The sequence below is a fragment of the Arvicanthis niloticus genome, chromosome 28 (genome assembly GCF_011762505.2).
Source record: "Arvicanthis niloticus isolate mArvNil1 chromosome 28, mArvNil1.pat.X, whole genome shotgun sequence".
NCBI classification, from domain to species: Eukaryota; Metazoa; Chordata; class Mammalia; order Rodentia; family Muridae; genus Arvicanthis; species Arvicanthis niloticus.
In genome coordinates this window covers 10,678,434-10,700,115 of record NC_133436.1, presented here as the reverse complement: position 1 = coordinate 10,700,115, position 21,682 = coordinate 10,678,434, and the positions used below count along the sequence as shown (strand labels likewise).

The window sequence follows — 21,682 nt, the reverse complement described above, 5'->3', positions numbered from 1 at the left end:
CATCTGACTAGAGTAGCCTGAATCTAAATGATACTTGTAAGTGCAAAAGTTGCTGTGGGAGACACTGGCACTCCTGGGGTGAGGCCCAGCGTTCCTCAGTTGCACATGCTGTGTGCTGGCTCGAGCTTCAGATGTAACCAAGCTACTTGACTGCTACAGTGGATGCTTAAGAGGTCCACTGGAGGCCAAAGAAACTGAGGGCCAGCCACTCTAGTGACAAGATGAGTTTCCATGGGGAAAGTAGAGACCTGGCCATGCTATAAAGATAGGCAGATCTGATACATGGATGGTCTCTGCTGTGATATATGCAACTGATGTAATCCACACCACACTGGCAGATACAGGCCCAGGAGTTAACCTCAGCTGAGTGCTGACATTGCTTGCTCTCTGTGAGGCGGTGGGAATACCAATTAGTGGTCTGGAGTCTCCAGTAGTTAACACAGCTTTTTCTGCATTCATTTTGAAGTTCTTTTAACACAGCAGAGGAGATAATAGCTCTTGGTTGTGTAAGAAAATTTTTTTCAAAGATCTTGGAATCAATTGGTATAGAACCATTTTTAGTGATTAGAAAATGAAAGATATTAATTAATGATATTAAAGATATTTTTAGTTGTTAGACATTAAGAAGGTATATAATAAGAAAAATAGGACATCTTTTATATATGAGAGCTGTAGAGAGATGACGGGTACAGATACTGAGCCCTGTTTTATATACAGACAGTGTAAGTGAAATAGCTATGTTTGTGTGTTTAAGTAGATACACACATCTACTTGTTAAAAGCATATATTTATTTTATGTGGTATTTTGCCTGCATGTATATCTGCACTATGTGCATGCAGTGCCCAAGGAAGCCAGAGGTGGGTGTTAAATCCTCAGGAACTGCGCTGCAGATGATTGCTGCCGTTTGGGTACTGGGACCCCAAGCATGGTCCTGTGCGAGAACCCATTGCTTAACTGCTGAGCCATCTCTCCAGCCCTGTGTCTTGGTTTGGATCTTGTTTTGCTTTGTTTTGTTTTTATCTCTTAGTCCATTTTCTACCAATGCTTACCTTCAACCTAGGGAAATTTTATTTTCAAAATTCTGGTCCCTTGTAGGGTAAAAGTCACGTTTTCCTCTTTAAAGGCTTGTAAAACAAAATCACAGTAAGGACACCCTTGGACACGTGGTCCCGCCCTCGCTCGCTGCACCATAAGTAGCTGGGGGTGGGGTTGGACACATCTCCACAGAGCCCCTCCTCACTGCACTGTAAGTAGCTGTGGTGAATGGGTAGATGAGGCCCTCTCTCTACCTCAGGTCACATCACAGGCCCCCGCAGTTCTGAAAATCTCCCACTGCAGACTCAGGACATGGGGGGGGGGGCCCAGTGTACCCCCATCCTCAGCAAAGCTGACAGCTGTCATTTAGTCATACTTTTCTGGGGCAGGAGTAGAAAGAGTGACAGAGTGCACAGACTTTCAGTCTCCCACTCCTGGGCGCAGACATACCGTAAAAACCAACCCTCCCTGTGCCTGTGTGGGCACAGCAGGGTGTAGAATGGGAGAACACAGACCTTCATCTGACCTGACACTGTTGGGGGTTACATTTTCTTCTCAAGCCAGCAGAAAGGATCTTAAAGAACAAAGCAGTGTGTGGAGCTCCATCTCCAGCTAAAGTCAGATGATCACGCACGGCTGCCTGCTGCAGTTAGCACCGCTTTCTCCTCCAGAGCCGAGGCTCATAACACCCGTTCTCCTTTTCAGTTACTCCTGAGGCATGGCGGGTGATGATGTCCCTCAAATCGGGTCTGTTGGCTGAGAGCACGTGGGCCTTGGACACCATCAACATTCTCCTCTATGACGACAGCACCGTCGCCACCTTCAATCTTTCCCAGGTGAGACAGCTGCACACAGCTGGCGACAAGTTGTCGAGTTATAAAATGAAGTAACGGAGAATGCTGTGCTGGTCCAGAAGGTGCTGTGCAGTGACCTCCAAGACTTCAAGTCGTTGTCACTCGTAGAAAGCAGTCATTATGCAGTTGCCTGTGTGCTCGGTCTGGGATAATAATTCATTTTCGTCTTCAGGGTAAATGTGTGTGTGTGTGTGTGTGTGTGTGTGTGTGAGAGAGAGAGAGAGAGAGAGAGAGAGAGAGAGAGAGAGAGAGAGAGAGAGAGAGAGAGAGAGAATACACAAGGAATAATTAAACCCTAACATGAAGCTAGAACTGACTGATATTTAGTTAGAGAAAGTACTTCTCAGTGCAACTTAGTATCTTTCTTTTTATGTTATTGATCTTTAATCATTGTTTGAGGCAGGGTCTCTTGTAGCGCAGCCTTGAACCAGCTGTGTGATGTTGAACACCTGCTCCCGTGTGCTGAGGTTGTAGGCGAGTACCACCTCATCCCATGCTGTGTCTTTTTCCTCCAATGGAAAATATGTAACACATTTCAAAGCTCAGATCTCATTGACCCACTATGTCCCCAACATCTCGCTGGAATGACCAGGGACTCCCAGCCATGCCTGCCTCCTGGTCACCTCTGCGTATCTGCCTTTCTCGGAGTTGTCGTGAAGTTCTCACTTGAAACCCTGCTTCTTCTGGGGGATGCCCACCCCCCAGGTCAGAGCTGGCCTTAAAGTAGCTTGTAGCAGTATAACAGCAGGAAGCCTGAGAAAAATGCCCAAGTCCGTGAGGCTATGGGCTTTATAGGCTATGGCTTTAAACTGATGTTTAGGATAAAAATGAGAGAGGTTTGTTCTCTCTGTGCACTATAAACAGCTCACCACCTAAAGACACTGGGTCTCTAGTTCTCTGCCTGCTGTTGAAATAAGTCCAGAACTTTCTACCGCCCCCTTTCTTTAACTATGCCTTCAATGTACCCCAGAGGCTGTTCTCAGCTGGTGTGTATTGTGTTGCAAACATCACATGCCCTGATGGTGGTTTTATGTTTAAGATGCGTGCTTAACATAATGTGTCCAACTTTCTCTAGAACCTTCATCTTCATAATAGATTAACTCTGGCTGGTTGTATGTCTTTATGTGCAGAAATACTTGATTAACTTGCCCTTTTCCCCAGGGAAACTTGTGACAGGGAGGGAGAACTACCCAGACTTCCACTGGGGAGGGTACCTTCAGGATCACAAAGCAACTGCCTGGTACAGCGTATGTCCCCTCACCTAGAACAGGTGTGCCAAGCCCTGGGAACAAAGAGGAGATGTGGCACTATGGTTGGACTCCACAGCATCTGTCAGACAGAACTCTCATTGCATGTCCCTCCAGCCCGAGTAAGGCAGGCTGTGTGCTGGAGTGACAACACAGGCAGGAGAGCTCGGCTTCCCACAGGCAGACTCCTGTCAGCGGCTCTTGTTTTTCATTTAGCATTGTGAATAACTGAAATGTAAAATTGCATTTTATAAAGCAGACTCATTCATTTATCAGGGACTAAATTGATTTGTTTATAATTTTCAGTCTTTAGGAGCTACTGCATTACTGAAATTATCTCCTCCAAAAGATACAGAAAGAGCATAAATCAGGGCAACCTATGGCACCTGAGACAAAAATAACCATAAAAATCCTAAGAATAATAACCATAAAAAGCCCAGCAGGCGACTCCCAGATAAACAGTAGGAGAGCAGATAGCTTTGCTTCGGGTGGAGAGTCTGTAAAAGCCTCACTCCGGCTCTTCAGTGCACTTCCCAAGTCACACACGCCGCAGAGAGTGGAGCTCTCCACACATCCGAGCCATAGCCAAGGAAAGCTGGTGCCCGAGCTGACAGAGAAACAAGGACACACTCATGCACACTTAGTCCATCATCAGGAAGGTAGCTCTCAGACATGCCATGCATGCCCTCTAGGGTCTGGACAGAAGAACGTTAAAACAGTGTGGAAGTCTACCTGAAGCTGCGCTGGGCTCAGGCTCTTGCCCCTTCTGTGAGAGCTCGTGTCCTGACCCTGTACCTGTTCTCTTTCCCCTCTTCTCTAGCTGTCTGGATTCCTGGAACTATTAGTAGAGTACTTTCGAAAATGCCTAATTGACATTTTTGGCATTCTTATGGAATATGAAGTGGGTGACCCCAGCCAGAAGGCGCTCGATCACCGTGCAGGGAAGAAAGATGACAGCCAGTCTTCGGAAGACGATTCTGGGAAAGATGATGGTGATGATGAGTGTCTTGAGGAGGAGGAGGAAGAAGAGGAAGAGGAGGAGGAAGACAGTGAAAAGATGGAGTCACAGGGGAAGAGCAGCGCTGCTCCAGCTGTTCTCGATGCCACTGTGGACCCCAAGGAGACGCCAAAGCAGGCCAGTAAGTTTGACAAGCTGCCCATAAAGATTGTCAAAAAGAACAACCTGTTTGTGGTGGACCGGTCAGACAAGCTGGGGCGAGTGCAGGAGTTCAACAGCGGGCTTCTCCACTGGCAGCTGGGTGGTGGCGACACTACGGAACATATCCAGACTCACTTCGAGAGCAAGATGGAGATCCCTCCTCGCAGGCGTCCACCTCCGCCTCTAAGCTCCACGGGTAAGAAGAAGGAGCTGGAAGGCAGAGGTGATTCTGAAGAGCAGCCCGAGAAAAGCATCATAGCCACCATCGATGACGTCTTATCTGCCAGGCCAGGGGCCCTGCCGGAAGACACCAACCCAGGACCCCAAGCCGACAGTGGCAAGTTTCCCTTTGGAATCCAACAGGCCAAAAGCCACCGGAACATCAGGCTCCTGGAGGACGAGCCCAGGAGCCGAGATGAGACGCCACTGTGCACCATCGCGCACTGGCAGGACTCACTGGCCAAGCGCTGCATCTGTGTGTCTAACATCGTTCGGAGCTTGTCTTTCGTGCCTGGCAACGACGCAGAGATGTCCAAACACCCGGGCTTGGTGCTGATCCTAGGAAAGCTGATTCTGCTGCATCACGAGCATCCGGAGAGAAAGCGGGCGCCACAGACCTACGAGAAGGAGGAAGATGAGGACAAGGGGGTGGCGTGCAGCAAAGACGAGTGGTGGTGGGACTGCCTCGAGGTCTTGCGGGATAACACCCTGGTCACGCTGGCGAACATTTCCGGGCAGCTAGACTTGTCTGCTTACACAGAGAGCATCTGCTTGCCGATCCTGGACGGCTTGCTGCACTGGATGGTGTGCCCGTCCGCGGAGGCACAGGACCCCTTTCCCACTGTGGGGCCCAACTCAGTCCTATCGCCGCAGAGACTTGTGCTGGAGACCCTGTGTAAACTCAGTATCCAGGACAACAACGTGGACCTAATCTTGGCCACACCTCCATTTAGTCGTCAGGAGAAATTTTATGCTACATTAGTTAGGTACGTTGGGGATCGCAAAAACCCAGTCTGTCGAGAAATGTCCATGGCGCTTTTATCGAACCTTGCCCAGGGGGACACACTGGCAGCGAGGGCAATAGCTGTGCAGAAAGGGAGCATTGGAAACTTGATAAGCTTCCTAGAGGATGGGGTCACGATGGCGCAGTACCAGCAGAGCCAGCATAACCTTATGCACATGCAGCCCCCACCTCTGGAACCCCCTAGTGTAGACATGATGTGCAGGGCGGCCAAAGCTTTGCTGGCCATGGCCAGAGTGGACGAAAACCGCTCGGAGTTCCTTTTGCACGAGGGTCGGTTGCTGGATATCTCCATATCAGCTGTCCTGAACTCTCTGGTTGCATCTGTCATCTGTGATGTACTGTTTCAGATTGGGCAGTTATGACATCTGTGAGGGCACACGTGTGAGTGAACATTAGAGGGTCACATATAACTGGCTGTTTTCTGTTCTCGTTTATCCAGTGTAGGAAGAAGGAAAAGAAAAATCTTTGCTCCTCTGCCCCATTCACTATTTACCAATTGGGAATTAAAGAAATCATTAATTTGAACAGTTATAAAATTAATATTTGCTGTCTGTGTGTATAAGTACATCCTTTGGGGGAATTTTCTGTTTCTTTTTTTTTTTTTTTTTTTTTTTAGCCAAAGTTGCCGTCTAGTGCATTCAAAGGTCACATTTTTGGGGGTTTTTCATAATTTTTTTTTCATGTTGTATCACAGTTCTGGGGAAGTGAATTGACTTTATAAAGAAAAAAAGTTCTGACAAAAAATGCTAAGATAGGAAAATTTCACATTGGGTCAAAAAGGTGAAAGAAAAAAATTGATCCTTAAATTGATTTCCTATGAATTTTATTCTTCACAGAATGAAAAAAGCTAAACCGCATCCCATCTCCCAAAGCTCTGTGCAATAGAAACTTCTAGAGATACAGGTGTAGGGGCTGGAGGAGGTATGGCAGTCAGGAGTCAGGTTCAGCGAGACTGCTTTCTCCACAGGAAAGTGGTTACATTAGGCCTTGAGCAAAAAAACAGCGCTCTCAGTTAGAGGCCAAAATCCACTCCTAACAGCCAACAGCAGGATTGCTTCCTCACCGCGACCGCCCGCCATGTCTGCTGTGGCTCAGCCTCCACGTGACAGATCTTCGTGATTTCTTTCATCATTTTTTTAAATATTTTTTTTTTACTGCCTATGGGCTGTGATGTATATAGAAGTTGTACATTAAACATACCCTCATTTTTTTTCTTTTCTTCTTTTTTTTTTTTTTAAGTACAAAGTTTTTAGTTTCTTTTTCATGATGTGGTAACTACGAAGTGATGGTAGATTTAAATAATTTTTTATTTTTATTTTATATATTTTTTCATTAGGACCATATCTCCAAAAAACAAGAAAAAGAAACAAAAAATACAAAAAATAAAAACAAACAAAAAAAAGAGGGTAATGTACAAGTTTCTGTATGTATAAAGTCATGCTCTGTTGGGAGAGCGGCTGGTCCCAATTTGCTTCATGAATCAAGGTGTGGAAATGGTTGCATACGGATTGATTTAGAAAATGGATACCAGTACATACAAAAAAGAAAAAAGCAAGAAAAACCAACTAAGTGGAAGAAACACAACTTCAAAGATTTTTCTGTGACAAGAATCCGCATTTGTATTTCAAGATAATGTAGTTTAAGAAAAGAAAAAAAGAAAAAAAAAAAAGAAAAAAACTTGATGTAAATTCCTCCTTTTCCTCTGGCTTAATGAATATCATTTATTCAGTATAAAATCTTTATATGTCCCACATGTTAAGAATAAATGTACATTAAATCTTGTTACGCACTGTGATGGGTGTTCTTGAATGCTGTTCTAGTTTGTCTAGCATGGTTGCATAGTAACTAAGTTATTTACAGGAAGTAGGGGAAATGTAACAACCTCTTCCTGGTAATGAACCCTGAAGGCCAGAAGGGACTTTCAGAGGCACCTACTTAAGAGTAGGGGCAACAGTTTGATTTTTCTCAGATTGTTTAGCTAATTAGGCTTTTTTTGAAGCAATTAACTCTGGCAACATTGGGATGTGATGATTCCCTCATAGATGGGTGGTGACTGCCAACCCACGTGACATGGGGCCCTCCAAGCTAACTGGCCTGAAACCACCACCTTCTGCCTCTCACTACTGATTTAACCCAAGTCCACATCCACCTTGTGTCTTCTGTGTGCCTCCAAGTTACTCTGCATTAGTTTACTCCAGCGTGTATAATATTTATATTGTGCAAAAAAAAGAACATGTTATATTGTATGTGGTGTACATAGTGCCAAGTGATGATTCTATTTCAGAGCGTACCTTCCTCTTCCTTCCTGCTGTGCGCTGGCTCTCTAGTACCCCTGCTCTGATGCAAAGTGTTTCTTCCTGGGTAATTTACTGTTACTGTGTAACGCTCAGTCTCTTTGAAACTGCTACACAATCATGCTGCTGGTGCCCCTTCTTACTCTACCTCTCTCTGTCCTCTTCAGTTGATACTTCCGACACCTGTTACTGTGGTTCACCTTGCTCACGCTGACACCTGGAAGAGTTAGACAGGAACACAGAGTTACAGCCCGGGTGAGATGTTACTCTGGTGTCAGGAGAAAGAACTCGGTTTTTTTCTCATGCAAGTGGTTAGCCCCAGGCCCCCACGTCAGCAAACAGATCTGTCTTGAATCAAACCCCCATTTATAATTCTAGATTGGAATACATCTGTTTGCAAAGGACAGATTTTAGTGTTCCCTGGTGAAAACATGGGATGTGCAAGAGAGAGTTCAATGCCATCCTAATATCTCTCTTGCAAACATTGAATTAAAGGTGTAGACAGACTCTGGAGCTCCCCAAGACCCCAGTTCCCTTGTCAGAAGAGCAGTTTCTTTCAAAGACAAACGGCTGTACAGCAGCCAGGCCCAGAACAGACCTGCAGCACACACTTAACCAAGCCTGTGTCTCTGCTCTCCAGGGAAGCCTTGTCCACTCACCCAGATCTCACTTCTGGAAGCCCAGGAAGGATTCACATCCTGCTTGACATTTCCTCACGATACCAAGTTGCTGCTCTGTTCTAAAACAATAAAAATTAAAAAATAAATAAATAAAAAATTAATTGTTTTCCAGGGCTTTCAGAAATTTACAGGATGCCCATACGCTAAATGTGTACCAAAAAAGGGAAATAAAGGTGCAAAGGAAGCTTAGTATTTTGGAATGGTGCTATAAAGTTGAATCTGTTGGTATTTGAGTGTTTTGTTTTGTTTTTGTTTTTTTTTAATGTCACTTAAGAGATACTATTGGCTGGCATTGGCTAACAAAATAGCTATTTAAGTGTTTGAGTTGGATACACAATCAACTTTTACTTAGCTGTTTAAAGAGTAGTTATGATATTTTCCAAGTTAAAACAGAGTTGTCAGAGGCCATGGGTGGTCTTACACAATGTTAGTTCCTAATCGCAGCTTCCGAGAACTGGATGATGTTTGTCCTGAGAGCTGTCCATCGTTGACAGTGTGCTGCTGGTACCCTGTGTGTCCAACCCACAAGGACATGGAGACTGAGGTAGACAACCCCTTGCTTTTCGCTGGGTTGTGGTGAGTTCTTTACAGTCCAGTCCAGTGTCCAGAGATATCAGCCTATGTCCCTCATGCACCCAAGAGAAATGCTCTTGACCGTCATAATCAAGACAGCTGTATAGAGCTCTATTAAATATTTCTGATGGTTCTGTGTACTCTGCTAAGTTAGGACACTATTCATTAACTTGGCAGAGACATGTGAGTATGTGCTCTCATGCCTGGGCTTCATCATCAGTGGGAAACAGTCCTGCTTCAGTTCGACAGACAAGTCAACCAGTTCTCAATACTTAGGAATAATGAGGCTGTGTCTGTTAGAATCCCAACGTGGTGCATAGCCTCATCCAAAGACGGTCCGGGCCCTGTCTACCTGAGCTGTGTCTTGTTCCCTCTTGGGCTTTCCATTGGGATGTAGAAAGATAACCGATGGCTCCCAGGTTCCCAGTGTCACCCAAACCGGTAACCAGGTCTGGAACTACAGAAGGCACAAAGCCACGTAGCCAGAGCTCTCCTTACTCTCCTGCGTTCTCCAGCCCCTCTTTCATGCCCTGCCCAAATCACAAAGTCCTCTGGAGTCTCAGAACTCCTAATTAGCTGGGGTATAAGTAGTGAATGCTGAGGAGAAATCAGGAGAGTGTGGGAGATCACCAAATTGTCAAAGGTAAGAAGCTCCTCTGCCCAAATCTGACCTCAGGGACTTGGGCGTGCACTCTGACTTCTGGAAAAGAAAGAAGGCCTCAGGCAGAGAGAAACAGCTTCTTGCATGGTATCCTGGAAGTCTGAGCCAATTTGTCTTGAGTATTTTCTTTGTGAGCCTGGAACTGTTCCCCGACCCCTTTCCTTTAAACATGGTTCAGGGCTTTAAGAAGAAGCACTGTAGTTTTTATGGAACCCAAAATGCCCTTCCTAGCGGAGAGAACATTGAACCATCTCTAGTTCTGTAGCCTGGGAGACTTACATCGTTTAACCTCAGCGTCTTTGTCCACCCTGTTGAACTGCTACGGGTTCTATTGGATGTTTTCTTTAAGGCTTTGGAGGAGTTGCTGGGTGTGTAGTATTCCTCAGTGTAAGTCCTGCATCCCTTTGTCTGTGTTTATATTATTCCTTGGTGTGAGTCCATCCACACGCCTGCTTCACTGCCATACACACACTGACATACACACGTCCTGCATAGTTTTAAAATAAGGCCTCAGAGACTGTTTTTGCTGTTTCTACAACCTGTCACAGCTGGTGACATTTAACAGTGAGGCGAATGGCCTGTCACTTGCCTGGGTTCCTGTCAGAGGTGATCCATGATAGAATTTAGGACAGAAGATCCACCTTCCTTCCAGGCCTGGGGAGAATCAGACTGTGGGATAAACCACCACACCCTACAGTCCCACCACCCCACCTAGCTTGTAAAGTAAAGTGGCTCCTAACACCTCCCAAATGCCAAATGTGGCAAGTGACTGGCCACAATCTTTACTTTGATATTCCTACCAAGGGATATACAGAGCAGAATCCCTAAAGACACCGACCCCTTCCCTCTTAGCCAAGTGGTGCTGGGTCTCTCTGCACTGGAGGAAGTTTCTGAACACACTCTTGTGTCCATATTCCTGGAAAGCAAGGATGAAAATGACACTTGGCCATTTCTCTTCTGCCAGAATTTGGCATTCAGAGAGCCCAAGCATCATGTGTTCTGACTAAATTTTCCCAGAGTCAAGGCCCTGACTAAGGACACCCCCCCTAGAAGATGTCTCATCAAATGATCATCCTCCTTTCTGGTAAGTGATAACTCTTTGTTTGAGCACCTGCAGGGATTTCCTAACTCTTGCCTGTTCACGAGTTTCAGTATAGAACACATCCTGTCCCATCTACTCTCCCAAAGGAACAAAGGCCAACACCCCATACACCTGAAGCTGGGCCAAGCTGTGTGCCTAAGTTGACCGAACTCTACAAAATTCAGACAGGTCCGTTAGCGTTGAAAACAGCCATGCCCATGGCAGAGGGCTCTCATCACACTCCCCTGCACAAAGACGAGCTCACATGCACATGGGCTTCTCTCTGCTGTGCTGAGGAGGGAGCCTGAAGCCTCATGCTTGGCTGGCCACCACTGAATGCTAATATTAAATGTCTCCCAAATGAGGAAGGTCTGCACAAAGTATGGGTTCTTTCCAGGGTCTCTCTCTTGCTTCTGTCTTCATAATCCTTAAACTTCAAGGATGTGTTTAACGTTGAAAAGGAAACGTAACTGTCACCTCACTGTGGAGCCTTCCGGCCTCCATTGCGCTCATAGTCACTCACGAGGAATGCTGGGTAAGTCTATTAAGCAGGTAGCCTGTCTAGGACCAAGGCTCCCAGACACCAGATATGTTCATTTCCCACATCACAGATCCCTTATTGATCAGTATTTAAATTTCTTCAGAAATTATTTGGGGTCTATGAGCTCGCATAGATAATACATAGAGAAACTAGAATCTTGCATGAATCTGATCCTAAATGACTTCTTGAGATACACAATGCCATCTATACACAGTGGCCTGCCTTTCAGCACCAGACACTGAGGTCACGGAAGCTCCTTGGGACTTCTGGCGGGACGGCCTGAAAAGTGACTACCGGCCTCTTTTTAAAGCTCTGGCTTTGAGATATTTCTCCAATCTGTTTAGCTTTTCAGCCCTTTATTGTACCTTAAAAGAAGACACCCACCTAGAGACATCTAGGGCAGGGTTAGGGTATTAATTGACACCAGTTGCCTAAGCTCGGCTCATGGTTTCAATAATGCTGGTCCATCACAGAAGGTGCATTTTATGTGTTCCATATAAATACACTGAACAGGATTTTTTCAAAGCACAATGCCTGTGTTCAGTATTTTCTGTTTTCACCACATGCTGTGAGCATATGGCCGGTGCTTCCTGGGCCACACAATCTGAAGGGAGCAGGCTCCTGATGGCAGAGAGCCACAGTGATTTATCAAGATGAGATTCACTTCCGGAGAGGAGCTTGCACTGAAAGCCACCTTCAGCCAAATGTTTATGTGTAATCCCCTCTCCTCGCATTGAGTGTTTGATGTGGTGGTAGCAGGATATCGGAATAGAGCTGGGGTGGGGAATCAGGTTTGGTTACAAGGTAGAAGTTTATATTGGTAAGCCTGTTTTCAAAAATGAGATTTGATATATTCATTTATGGGCTCAGAGTACTTGACAGAAACTAATATCTTCCACCCACCCATAGAATCTGTCTTTAATGGTTGTTGCTTATGGTCAAACATGTAAATCCCTGGTATCTGTTTCTGCAGTCACGAAACTCTGTGGAAAATTGAGGCTACCTCTTGGAGAACCTTATCTTTAACCATCTTGCCCGGTTTGCCTCGTGGAGCCAGAAGTAAAGGCTATGTTCCTTCTAGTTTCTCACAAGCAGTCAGATTTCAGCGCCCTTCTTATGAGAACCCCCCAGGGCTTGACACCAGTGTCACAACTCTGGGCCACAGAGCAATTTGACACCACGTCTACCCACTTGAATCCTCTTGGCCTCCAGGAATAGCTCCAACCCACCACTGAAGGGCTCACTGGTGAACAAGGACTCCCAAGAGCCCAAAGCAGGACCAGCTCCAGCTTCCAGGAGGCCAGGGTTCTTTGGATCCATCCAGGATCTAGTCTTCCTAAGATCCTTGGTTCTATTCTCCACAGCGGAACAGTGGCCAGAGCCTGAATGAACTAAGAATAGACACATCACAAACTGCCATGCTTCCTCCTTGAGAAAACACATACTGACCATCATGTATGTTCTAAGAGGAACCACTGAGCACATGCCTGACAGTGCTGTATAGCATGCAGTGACATGATGCAGACATGGGTACCCAGCCCGGCTCGGAGGAACAACCTGAGAAGGTATTCTTCATAACCAGGGAGGGGACAAGAGATGGTCCTGGGCATCCTGATGTCTAAAAAGGAGTGGAAAGAGCTCACCTTCAGGCATGAGGCAATCTGGAGGGGAGGTGAGAAGGCACAGGTCAGGTCCCCTTGTTGCCACTGAGAAGCTGGCACCAGAACACTGCTGGGAGATGCCAGTGTTGGAACCACAGCTGAGTCCACAGTTCAGAAGACGTTGCTGGGTGAATTGATGCGAGACTCCATCTAGGTTTCTGAGGGCTGAGACAAAACAGCCCCAGAGGCGTCGGAAAGCAGAAGACGACACAAGCGTGCAAAACAAAAAGAAGAGATGAAGATGTGCCATGCCTAGGATCAGGGTCTTTCTAAGGGGCCAGCACACCAGGTACCTCTTTGTCCACAAGAGCGTTCAGGAGAGGCACCTGGGCTCCAGCCCCACAGGGCACCTCCTCGTTCGTTAGCTCCTACATCTGTGCTGTTTCTAGCCTATGGGGTAGCAGCAGGTAGGTGCTGGATACAAGAGTTAGACCCAATACCTCAGGGCTGATGCCATCTTTACGGAATGGTCAGCATAGACTACCTCAGAGCCAGCTTAGCATGTGCAGAGACCTGAGGACTGAGACCTGCTTCAGGGCAAGAACATTACAGGGATGGAGGAGTAAAAGTTGACAGGAACCCAGAAGTGAAAGAACAGGATGGAGCCCAGGACAGACAGTCGTCTAATTCAGCAGCTAGGAACCAATGAGGAGAACTGCTCCATTGAAGGAAGGGAAATGTCCTTCAGCTCATTGCTGGGGCTTCTTCCTTGAGATGCTCTTTCAAGGAGATGCTGGGGTCTGCTATCCATCTGGGATTCCCAATGAAAGTAGAGAGGAAAGGTCCTGTGACCCTGTGTGGCCAGTGGCCATACCTCCCATGCACGCAGAGAACTTTGGTCCTCAGGAATTGTTAACTCAAGACTGAAGCCTTCAATGCCTGTCATGGTGTTGCTGCTTCAGCCTGCAAGTTGTTCTCTGAGAGAGTACCTCTGTATTGGGGGCTGTGTCGTTAGCTGTCCTCAGTCCTGAGCCGGGGAGAAACTGGCTTCAGGTTGAAGGGTGAGGTGAAGCATCCATGAGACCGTCCAAAGCCTCTGCAAGGGGCAGAGGCTCAAGCTGCTCACTCAGCACCCACGCCTAGAGTTAGGAATGGGCTTTCATTTTTTTTGTTGTTGTTTTTGTTTTTTGTTTTTTGTTTTTTTTTTTTGTTTTTGTTTTTGTTTTTGTTTTTTGACAAGGTTTCTCTGTGTAGTCCTGGCTGCCGTGGAATTCACTCTGTAGACCAGGCTGGCCTCGAACTCAGAAATCCACCTGCCTCTGCCTCCCAAGTGCTGGGATTAAAGGCGTGCGCCACCATGCCCGGCTGGAATGGGCTTTCATATCTGCCTTCATCAGTGGGATAAACCTAGAAACTGGAGAGCCTTAGAAAAGATTCATAGCAGTTCTTTATCTTGACCTCTGCAGTACCTAGCACCCTGGGATTCTGGAGAGAGAGCCTGTGTCAGGTCACGTGGTGAATGACTAATTTCCACTCTGCTACACTCATGACCAAGACTGGAATTTCCAGGAGAGCCAAGAATGGTATGGCACTGCATGGCCCTTTTGACTCTGGCCTCCACTTCTCCAAGCTACCAATGCCTCTAGCCCAGCTTTCCCATGCTCCTAGAACATTCCACGGCAAGCATCCGGGTTATAGTACTCCCTAAGGCCATTTGTGAGCATACTGCACTGGGCTCCTGAATGGCCTATGGCATTTCACAGCAGGCCAGGGGAGGGATACTGTGTGGCCCCGGGTCCCTTCAATTCATCAGCAGAGAATCTTCCACATGATCACAGGTCACCCACCACAGTCCTCTTTTCGGGTCAGGAGTCTAGTTTCTGCCTTGCCAAGAATGGCAGGAGGATGAGCAAAAGCAACGTGCCTTTCGGAAGCTATTCCCCATACCAGAAGATGGGGTGCTCTATGTTCCCGTGAAATGTAAGCCCACTGGTGCCTTCTGGGCCTGGCCTCTTCTGAACTGTCCCCTGCCTCCTCCAGACTGCCCTCTTGCAGCTCTTCATCCTCTTCAGACGAGGTAAGCTCTCTGCATCCTCCTCGCCCTCCGTCATCTTGCTCCCAGCATCATGGCCGCCGCGGCTGCCCTGCCATGAGTGTCTAAACAGACTTTTGTCTACTTGCTCTCACTTTACCGTGGTCCCCACTTGGTCGTGCGCTGAAATCCTGTCACTTCTGTTTACACACCACTGTCCCCCTTTCTTAGCTGCGCCCTAATTGCTCGCTAGGGCATGATGTTGTGATGTCTTCCTCCTGTCTGCAGTCTCCTGGTTTGGGAGGAGGTCTTGTTTATCTTGTTCCTCCTCACCTTTCATGTTGTCGCAGACTGTGGTTTGTGTCACTTCTATATTTGATCTTCTTTTTTCAATCTTTCCTTGTCCAAATATGGGCAGACACCCTGTGAGTTCCCCGCCTTCCAGGCCATTCACGTTCACCTTCTGTTTTCTTTGGGGGGCTCTTCGATAATTGCGTGGCTTTCCGTGATACCCAAAACACGGCTCGCTGCTTCTGTAGGCCCAAACAGGAGGAGCAATTAATTAATGTTTTATTGCTCAAAATGACTATTTTCCAATTCTCAATGTATCCTTTCATGGGTGACATTTTCCCATTGGGATGAGACTTAAAAAAAAAAAAATGATTTCATAGGAAAATATTGGCTGAATTCTCCATACAAGCCTCTTATTTTTACATTTCAGAGTCTTTTAAAGTGTCTGATTGTTTATTCACTTTCTCTTAATTTGATGGATGTGAGGAGGGATTTTACACAGAATTGGGTTAACATATTTCTTTGACCTAAGAAAGCCTGCAGAGAAACCTTATGGCTTTGGAGGTCCTAGTGGCTGCAAAGTTGGAGTCCCTGCAGAGATAGAGATGCCCTGCTGTGCAAGAGGTGCCATCCATTGGCTGTGCTTCCTGAAACCATACCCCAGGTGGGAAAGGGGGTGTATGGGGGCGGCAGAAATACCAAGAGGGTTTCACAGAGGCCACGAAGGAGCAGAGCAGTGAAGAAGGCCATCAGTGCAGGGTGGGGACAAGCAGGTGAAGGGTACAGTAGTCAGGTGTAAGAACACCTCTCATGGGGGGCTTTATAAGCTGTCTCCATGACTCTAATTGCTCTGAGCTTTTAAATGAGCCCTCTGCAGTTATGCATCTGTGTATATCCTAAGTCCCTTCATTGGCCCCTGTGGGGCCCCTTGGCACCCAGCTTGGCATGGAGAGGTCCTTCCTTCACAGAGAGACAGGAGGTAAGGGTTCTCTCATTTGTGACCCAGGACAAGGGCAGGCTTTGTTATAAAATGTTTCTTCAAGGTCATTTTTAAAAAGCATTTTAGAATAATTATGACTTCTCTGCCAAGTTCACAGGTAGAGAGGCCTATCCATGTTCACCTTGCCAGTGGCATCTAGATAAGCTCAACCCAGGGCTGAGACCAGGGACCTGACAGGGAGGCAAGGGTGTGCAACACCAAGCTCTTAGACATGCAGAGGCAGTGGACACACTTTGTGCCCAGGCCGTTTACTTCACTTTGTCTTCTAAGCCTGCTTGCCTATCTGATGCCACTGGCAGCTGATCTCCAGACAATGACCCTAGCTGGGCCTTCTTCAGGCGAGCCCTCTTCCAGAAGCCACCGTGGTAACTGGGCAGTAAATACCACATGCCTCTCCAAAATATTCTCTCCCTTCTCAAAATCCTGAGGCACCCGCTCCCCACCTGGGTCACAGTGTTCCCTTGGTGAGGAGTGGGGTCTCATTATGTCAAGAGCATGCTGGGAGTGTTCAGTATAAAGATGCTTTGGGCTTGGGAGAGGCGGAACAAGAGTTACCAATGCCCTGCAGGAAATGGCTACTTTTATCCTGTATAGAATATAGAAACCCTTTATTTGAAGAGAAACCGAGTCACAGAGTCGTGAAGAATCCAAAGCTGTCTTGCTGTGGTAAGGAAGACAAGATTGTAAAGACACCTGGGACAGACAGGAGCTGCAGTGTAACGGGGGTGGGGGACAGCATTATTTTCCACAAAACGAAGGGATATATTCAAGCAGTTGAGGCACAGTCATAGGTCTGCCCCATGACAGATCTGCCACCTTCAAATTTGTCTTGCACCTCAAATCACCCTTCAGGAGCACCCATGTCCTCTGGTCAAGCCATCCTGGCAGGATGGAGCAAAGAAATAAGAGCTATTACTCTTCTGTGTCCCTGCTTCTGGGAGAGAAGATTGATAAAAGCAAATAGAACTTTCTGGAATTGCCTGGAGAGGAAAAGACCAAGTAGGGCTGGAAACGAGGAAGGAGGAAGAGGGCATGAATGGACGGCTGTGAGTGACTGAGGGACACTGGGGCCACCACTGGATGGCGTCCCCCTTAGATTAGGCACTCGGAGTCAAGGCTGCAGTGTCAAAGCTGAGGGCAGATTAGGAACAAAAACCCCCTTTGCCACCAAGGCAGACAGGGGGAGCCCCTCAGATAGTGCTCTCTGACAGGTGGCCCTGGGGCTACCCTAAACCCAGCAGGACCCCTGGGGCTAATGGCCACTTAAAGTTGAGGTGTCTGGTCTAGCACCAAGTCCCATTACCCTGTGGCCTTTGGAATTCTTGCTGTAGCAGATTGTGCTTTTCATGGCCAGGCACAAAGCATACCCACCACTGGGGCAGCCACTGTGAGGGCTTGGAGAGATGCTTGGAGGTATCCTGTGGGATACAGGCTGAGGGCGTGGCTGTAGTCATCGGAGCTAAAGGCTATAGCCTGGTTCAGCTGGGCCTCAGACGACCTTAGAGCAGGGTACACACTTCCTCTGAAGAACAGGAGTGATGAACTCACAGGTATGAAGTCTTCAATGAAAATGTCACCTAAAGGAGAGAGAGCAAGCAGGAGCTCAGGCAGAGCTAATATCCTGAGCTCTGGGGACATACAGCATTTGTCAATCAAACACAGAGCAACCTTCAAAAGCCATTAGAAACCTGCCCCATGCTGTCCCAGCCATTTGTGCCAACTGATGGTTTTTGTGTCCCACAGGCCCTTGCAAACGTGCTGTTCCTGGGACTAATTAGCCTTCCAGAGGGCAGACAAGAGCCCTCTGCTGGGACTCTCTCAGCAACAGAGCCATCAGACGGCTTCAAATAGATGCCACTAGAAATAGGCACAGGTCCAAGAACATTGTGGCTGCCTCTCTCCAGGAACAGCCAGGGCTGTTTCCTCTGCCTCAGGCTCAGTGGCCCTCACTTCAACCCAGCTTTTTTCTTGGCTGTGCACAGGCCACTGGCCTCTCGGTGAAGGCTTCCTCCCTGGACAAGGCCAGCCAATGCTTCCTGCACACAGCGTGGCCTGGGCTGATACCATAAGCTGTCTGCTAGGTCCGTGAGGGCAAGGTGTGCTTCTGCTTTGTTCAGTGTGGGTCTTCTGGCTCTGGCATGGAGCACATTTGTTAATTCCATGGGGTTACATGTCTGAGTTTACCTCTGCTGACGGATTCCCATGGGGTTTCCTTTGAAGAGCATCTCTTCCTCCTCTTCCTCCTCCTCTTCCTCCTCTTTCTCTTCTTCCTGTTCCTCTTCCTCCTCCTTGTCGTCTTCTTCTTCTTCTTCTTCTTCTTCTTCTTCTTCTTCTTCTTCTTCTTCTTCTTCTTCTTCTTCTTCTTCTCCTTCTCCTTCTCCTTCTCCTTCTCCTCTCCTCCGCCTCCTCCCTCTCCTCCTCCTTCTCCTCCTTCTCCTTCTCCTTTTCTCCTCCTCCTCCCTCTCCTCCTCTTCCCCTCCTTCTCCTCCTCCTCCTTCTCCTCCTCCTCCTTCTCCTCCTTCTCCTTCTCCTTTTCTCCTCCTCCTCCCTCTCCTCCTCTTCCTCCTCCTTTTCTGAAATAGGGTCTCACATAGACCAGGCTAGTCTCAAGTTCACTCTGTGTCCAAGGATAACTTTGACATTCTGTTCTTCTTGCATCCGCTTCCTGAGGATCTGATGTACGGGTGTGTACTAGTATGCTTATTTTATGCAATGCTAAGGATAGAATGAAGTGCTTCATTCATGAAAAGCAAGTGCTCTACCCACTGAGCCACCTCCCCAGCCTGGGGATTATACTGTTTATCAAGCCACAATGCTTACTGCTATTGTCTTAGCACCTTGTAGCTCTAAGAAGGATTGAGTGGTTTGTGCCAGTCATCAAACTTCCTGGCCAGACCCACCAGCCTCTGCCCTAGTCCCCCTAACCCCCCTAGTTCTCTCCTGGGTCATCTTCATGCACCACCCAAGGAGGAATCCAAGAGTCAAGTAGAAATGGCAGTATTTGCCAAGGTCAGACTGCTGCTGTGTTTGACCTTGTTCAAGGAGACCTCCCCAGTTCCTATACCCCATCCAGGAAAGAGTGCTTGGTCTCCCCATTTGTCTTGTGTGTTAATCAGTTTTCCATTACTATAACAAAATACTTGAGATAATCAAATTTAAAAAGAAGAAAGGTTTACTTCAGCTCACCACTTTGGAAGCCTCAAGCTATGGTCAGTTGCTGTGTTGCTGTTCTGTGCTAAGACAGGGACGCTCAGTGGAGGGAGCTGTTCTCTTCGTGGTGAGCTTCAAAGAGATAGAAGGAGCAGGGTCTCACGATATCCTTCAAGGGCACACCCCAGTGACCCCAGTGACCTACTCCTCCAAGTAGGCCACACCTCCTAAAGGCTTCAACACACCCCACTAGCACCCTGGCCTAGGGACACTGTAGACCCAAAGTCAAAAGTGTCCCTTGACTTTGGTGTCCATGGGTTGGAGCATGTGTGCAGCATTTGACCTTGGTGGTACTGTGAACCAGGTGGCCACTCTACCCTCACATCTTGCTCAGTGGCCCCAGTTACTTCTTTGTCCCTAAGGATGGAGGGCTGCACAGCTGGGGTCAGGGCAGGAAGGTGACCTTCTGTGGCTCTAGGAGAAAGTACCTTTCAGTGATATAAAGTCAGCAGGGTGGATGGCCTAAAGCTCTAGAAAATATTTCTTTTTAAAGAAATTATTTATTTATTTATTTTAATAATTTATTTTTTCATTTTATGTACATTGGTGTTTTGACTGTATGTATGTCTGTGTGAGGGTGTCGATCCCTGAAAATGGGGTTACAGACAACTGTGAGCTGCCATGTGGGTGCTGGGAATTGAACCCGTATCCTCTAGAAGAACAGCCAATACTCTTAACTGATGCATCATCTCTCCAGCCCCAATTTATTTATTTTTATTTTATGTGCATTGGTGTTTTGCCTGCATGTATGTCTGTGTGAGAATGTCAGATCCCCTGGGAACTGGAGTTACAGAGTTGTGAGCTTCCATGTGGATGCTAGGAATTGAACCCGGGTCCTCTGGAAGAACAACCAGTGTTCTTAACTACCGATCCACCTCTGCAGCCCCTGGGAAAATGTTCCTAAGAAAAATAGAACTGCCTGGAACAAGGAGGTCTTCAGATGGGCCGAGGGAATATGTCCTGACTCAGATCTGCTCAGCCCACCTTCAGTGACTTAAAGTGAGTACCCATTGGTTATTGCAGGCGACCACTGGCCTATGACATATTGTCTTCCAGCAAACAGATTGACAAGCTGAACCCCTGGCCCACCATCTTTCTTCAAAAGATAAGTTAATATATCTGATGCCAGGGGTATAGCTCAGTGAGTGCCTTGCCCCTCACTAAGAGGAAAAATGGGTCTGTCCTTGACCTTCTGAGAAGAATGAGAACTTAAAGATATGAATGGAGAAGTAAAAATCACTACCTGTACATCTGTCATCTAGCAATAGCCACTTGAATAAAGTTTAATTTTATAAGCAAACTTTAAAATTTATTATATCGTGAGTCTCTTCGTGTCATTAATTTTTCTGAGATCTGAGCCTTAGTGGTTGCCTGGGGTTCCATTTATTTCCCCGAATGTCGGACTTTTATGTGTCCCCCACACATTTTCACAGCCGTAAAATATGCCATCATGAACATCCTGGAAGATGAATCTCTGTGGCGACGTGGAATTAATTCATTAAGATAAATTCCTGGGAGTAGAAAACATGTCAGATGGAATAAGTGCTTTTTAAACCTCTTCAGACATGTGGCCAAGTTACACGCTTGGTAATGTCGCGTCATTTAAAATCCCAAGGAAAAGAGTCTCCCCCTTGAACCAGTTACCCTGGGCTTCTGCCCCAAAGTGGATGGGTAGAAAGTAGCTTTCATTTCTTTGTCAGTAAGCTTGAGTAGGGGAGAAAAGAAGAGAAGGAGGAAGGGAGGGAGGGAGGGAAGGAGAGAGAGAAGCTCTGTTTTTTGGAAACTATTCTTATTGATTTTTCTACCAAAATATGAACGTTTTATAAAAATTGATCAGTTTGAGGCCAGCCTGGTCTACAGAGTGAGTTCCAGGACAGCCAGGGCTACACAGAGAAACCCTGTCTCAAAAAAACAAAACAAAAAAAAGTTGTCAAAAATATAAAGCACTTACTTTAAAAAAAAAATTGATCCTGTTTGAGGCACATTCCTTTGAAAAGGCCAGCTGTCCCCCCACACACACCTCCACAGAACCCCTCATACACACACACACCTCCACCACCACCCCCTCAGTTTTGTGTCTTAAATTCAGTCTCTATCTAAAGTTTGAAACGTTAGGCCAAGTGACCCCTGGGTCTCAAAGGTCACTTCGAATGGCTCAGACCCACTGGGTCCTGCCATGGATGTACAGGAAGAGCTGGTGCTTCACCCTCACCCACAGAAAGCCCCGCCTCCTGTCCGTTGGCATGGAGACAATGAAACAGAATTGTGAATGCCATTCCTGAGTGAGTCGCACACCTGAATAATCACAATAGGAGGATCAACCCAGAGGGAGAAGCCGGGGCTGGAGCATCCACAGGCTGGGAGGGGTGAGAAACATATGCTCCGGCCTGCCTTGTCT

The 21,682-nt window shown here is 47.1% G+C and overlaps 1 protein-coding gene across 7 annotated transcripts in view; it reads left to right on the top strand.

Moving 5' to 3' along the window:
- Arid1b (AT-rich interaction domain 1B) overlaps window positions 1-7,105 on the top strand; it is a 348,947-nt gene extending 341,842 nt beyond the window's left edge. For all 7 annotated transcript variants that reach the window (XM_076926714.1, XM_076926712.1, XM_076926709.1 and 4 more), the window contains 2 exons: window positions 1,742-1,872; window positions 3,958-7,105. In XM_076926714.1, the coding sequence (XP_076782829.1) occupies window positions 1,742-1,872; window positions 3,958-5,682 (1,856 nt within the window). In that variant the 3' untranslated portion in view covers window positions 5,683-7,105. The remainder of the gene's footprint in view (window positions 1-1,741; window positions 1,873-3,957) is intronic.
- The last annotated feature ends 14,577 nt before the right edge of the window (window positions 7,106-21,682 follow it).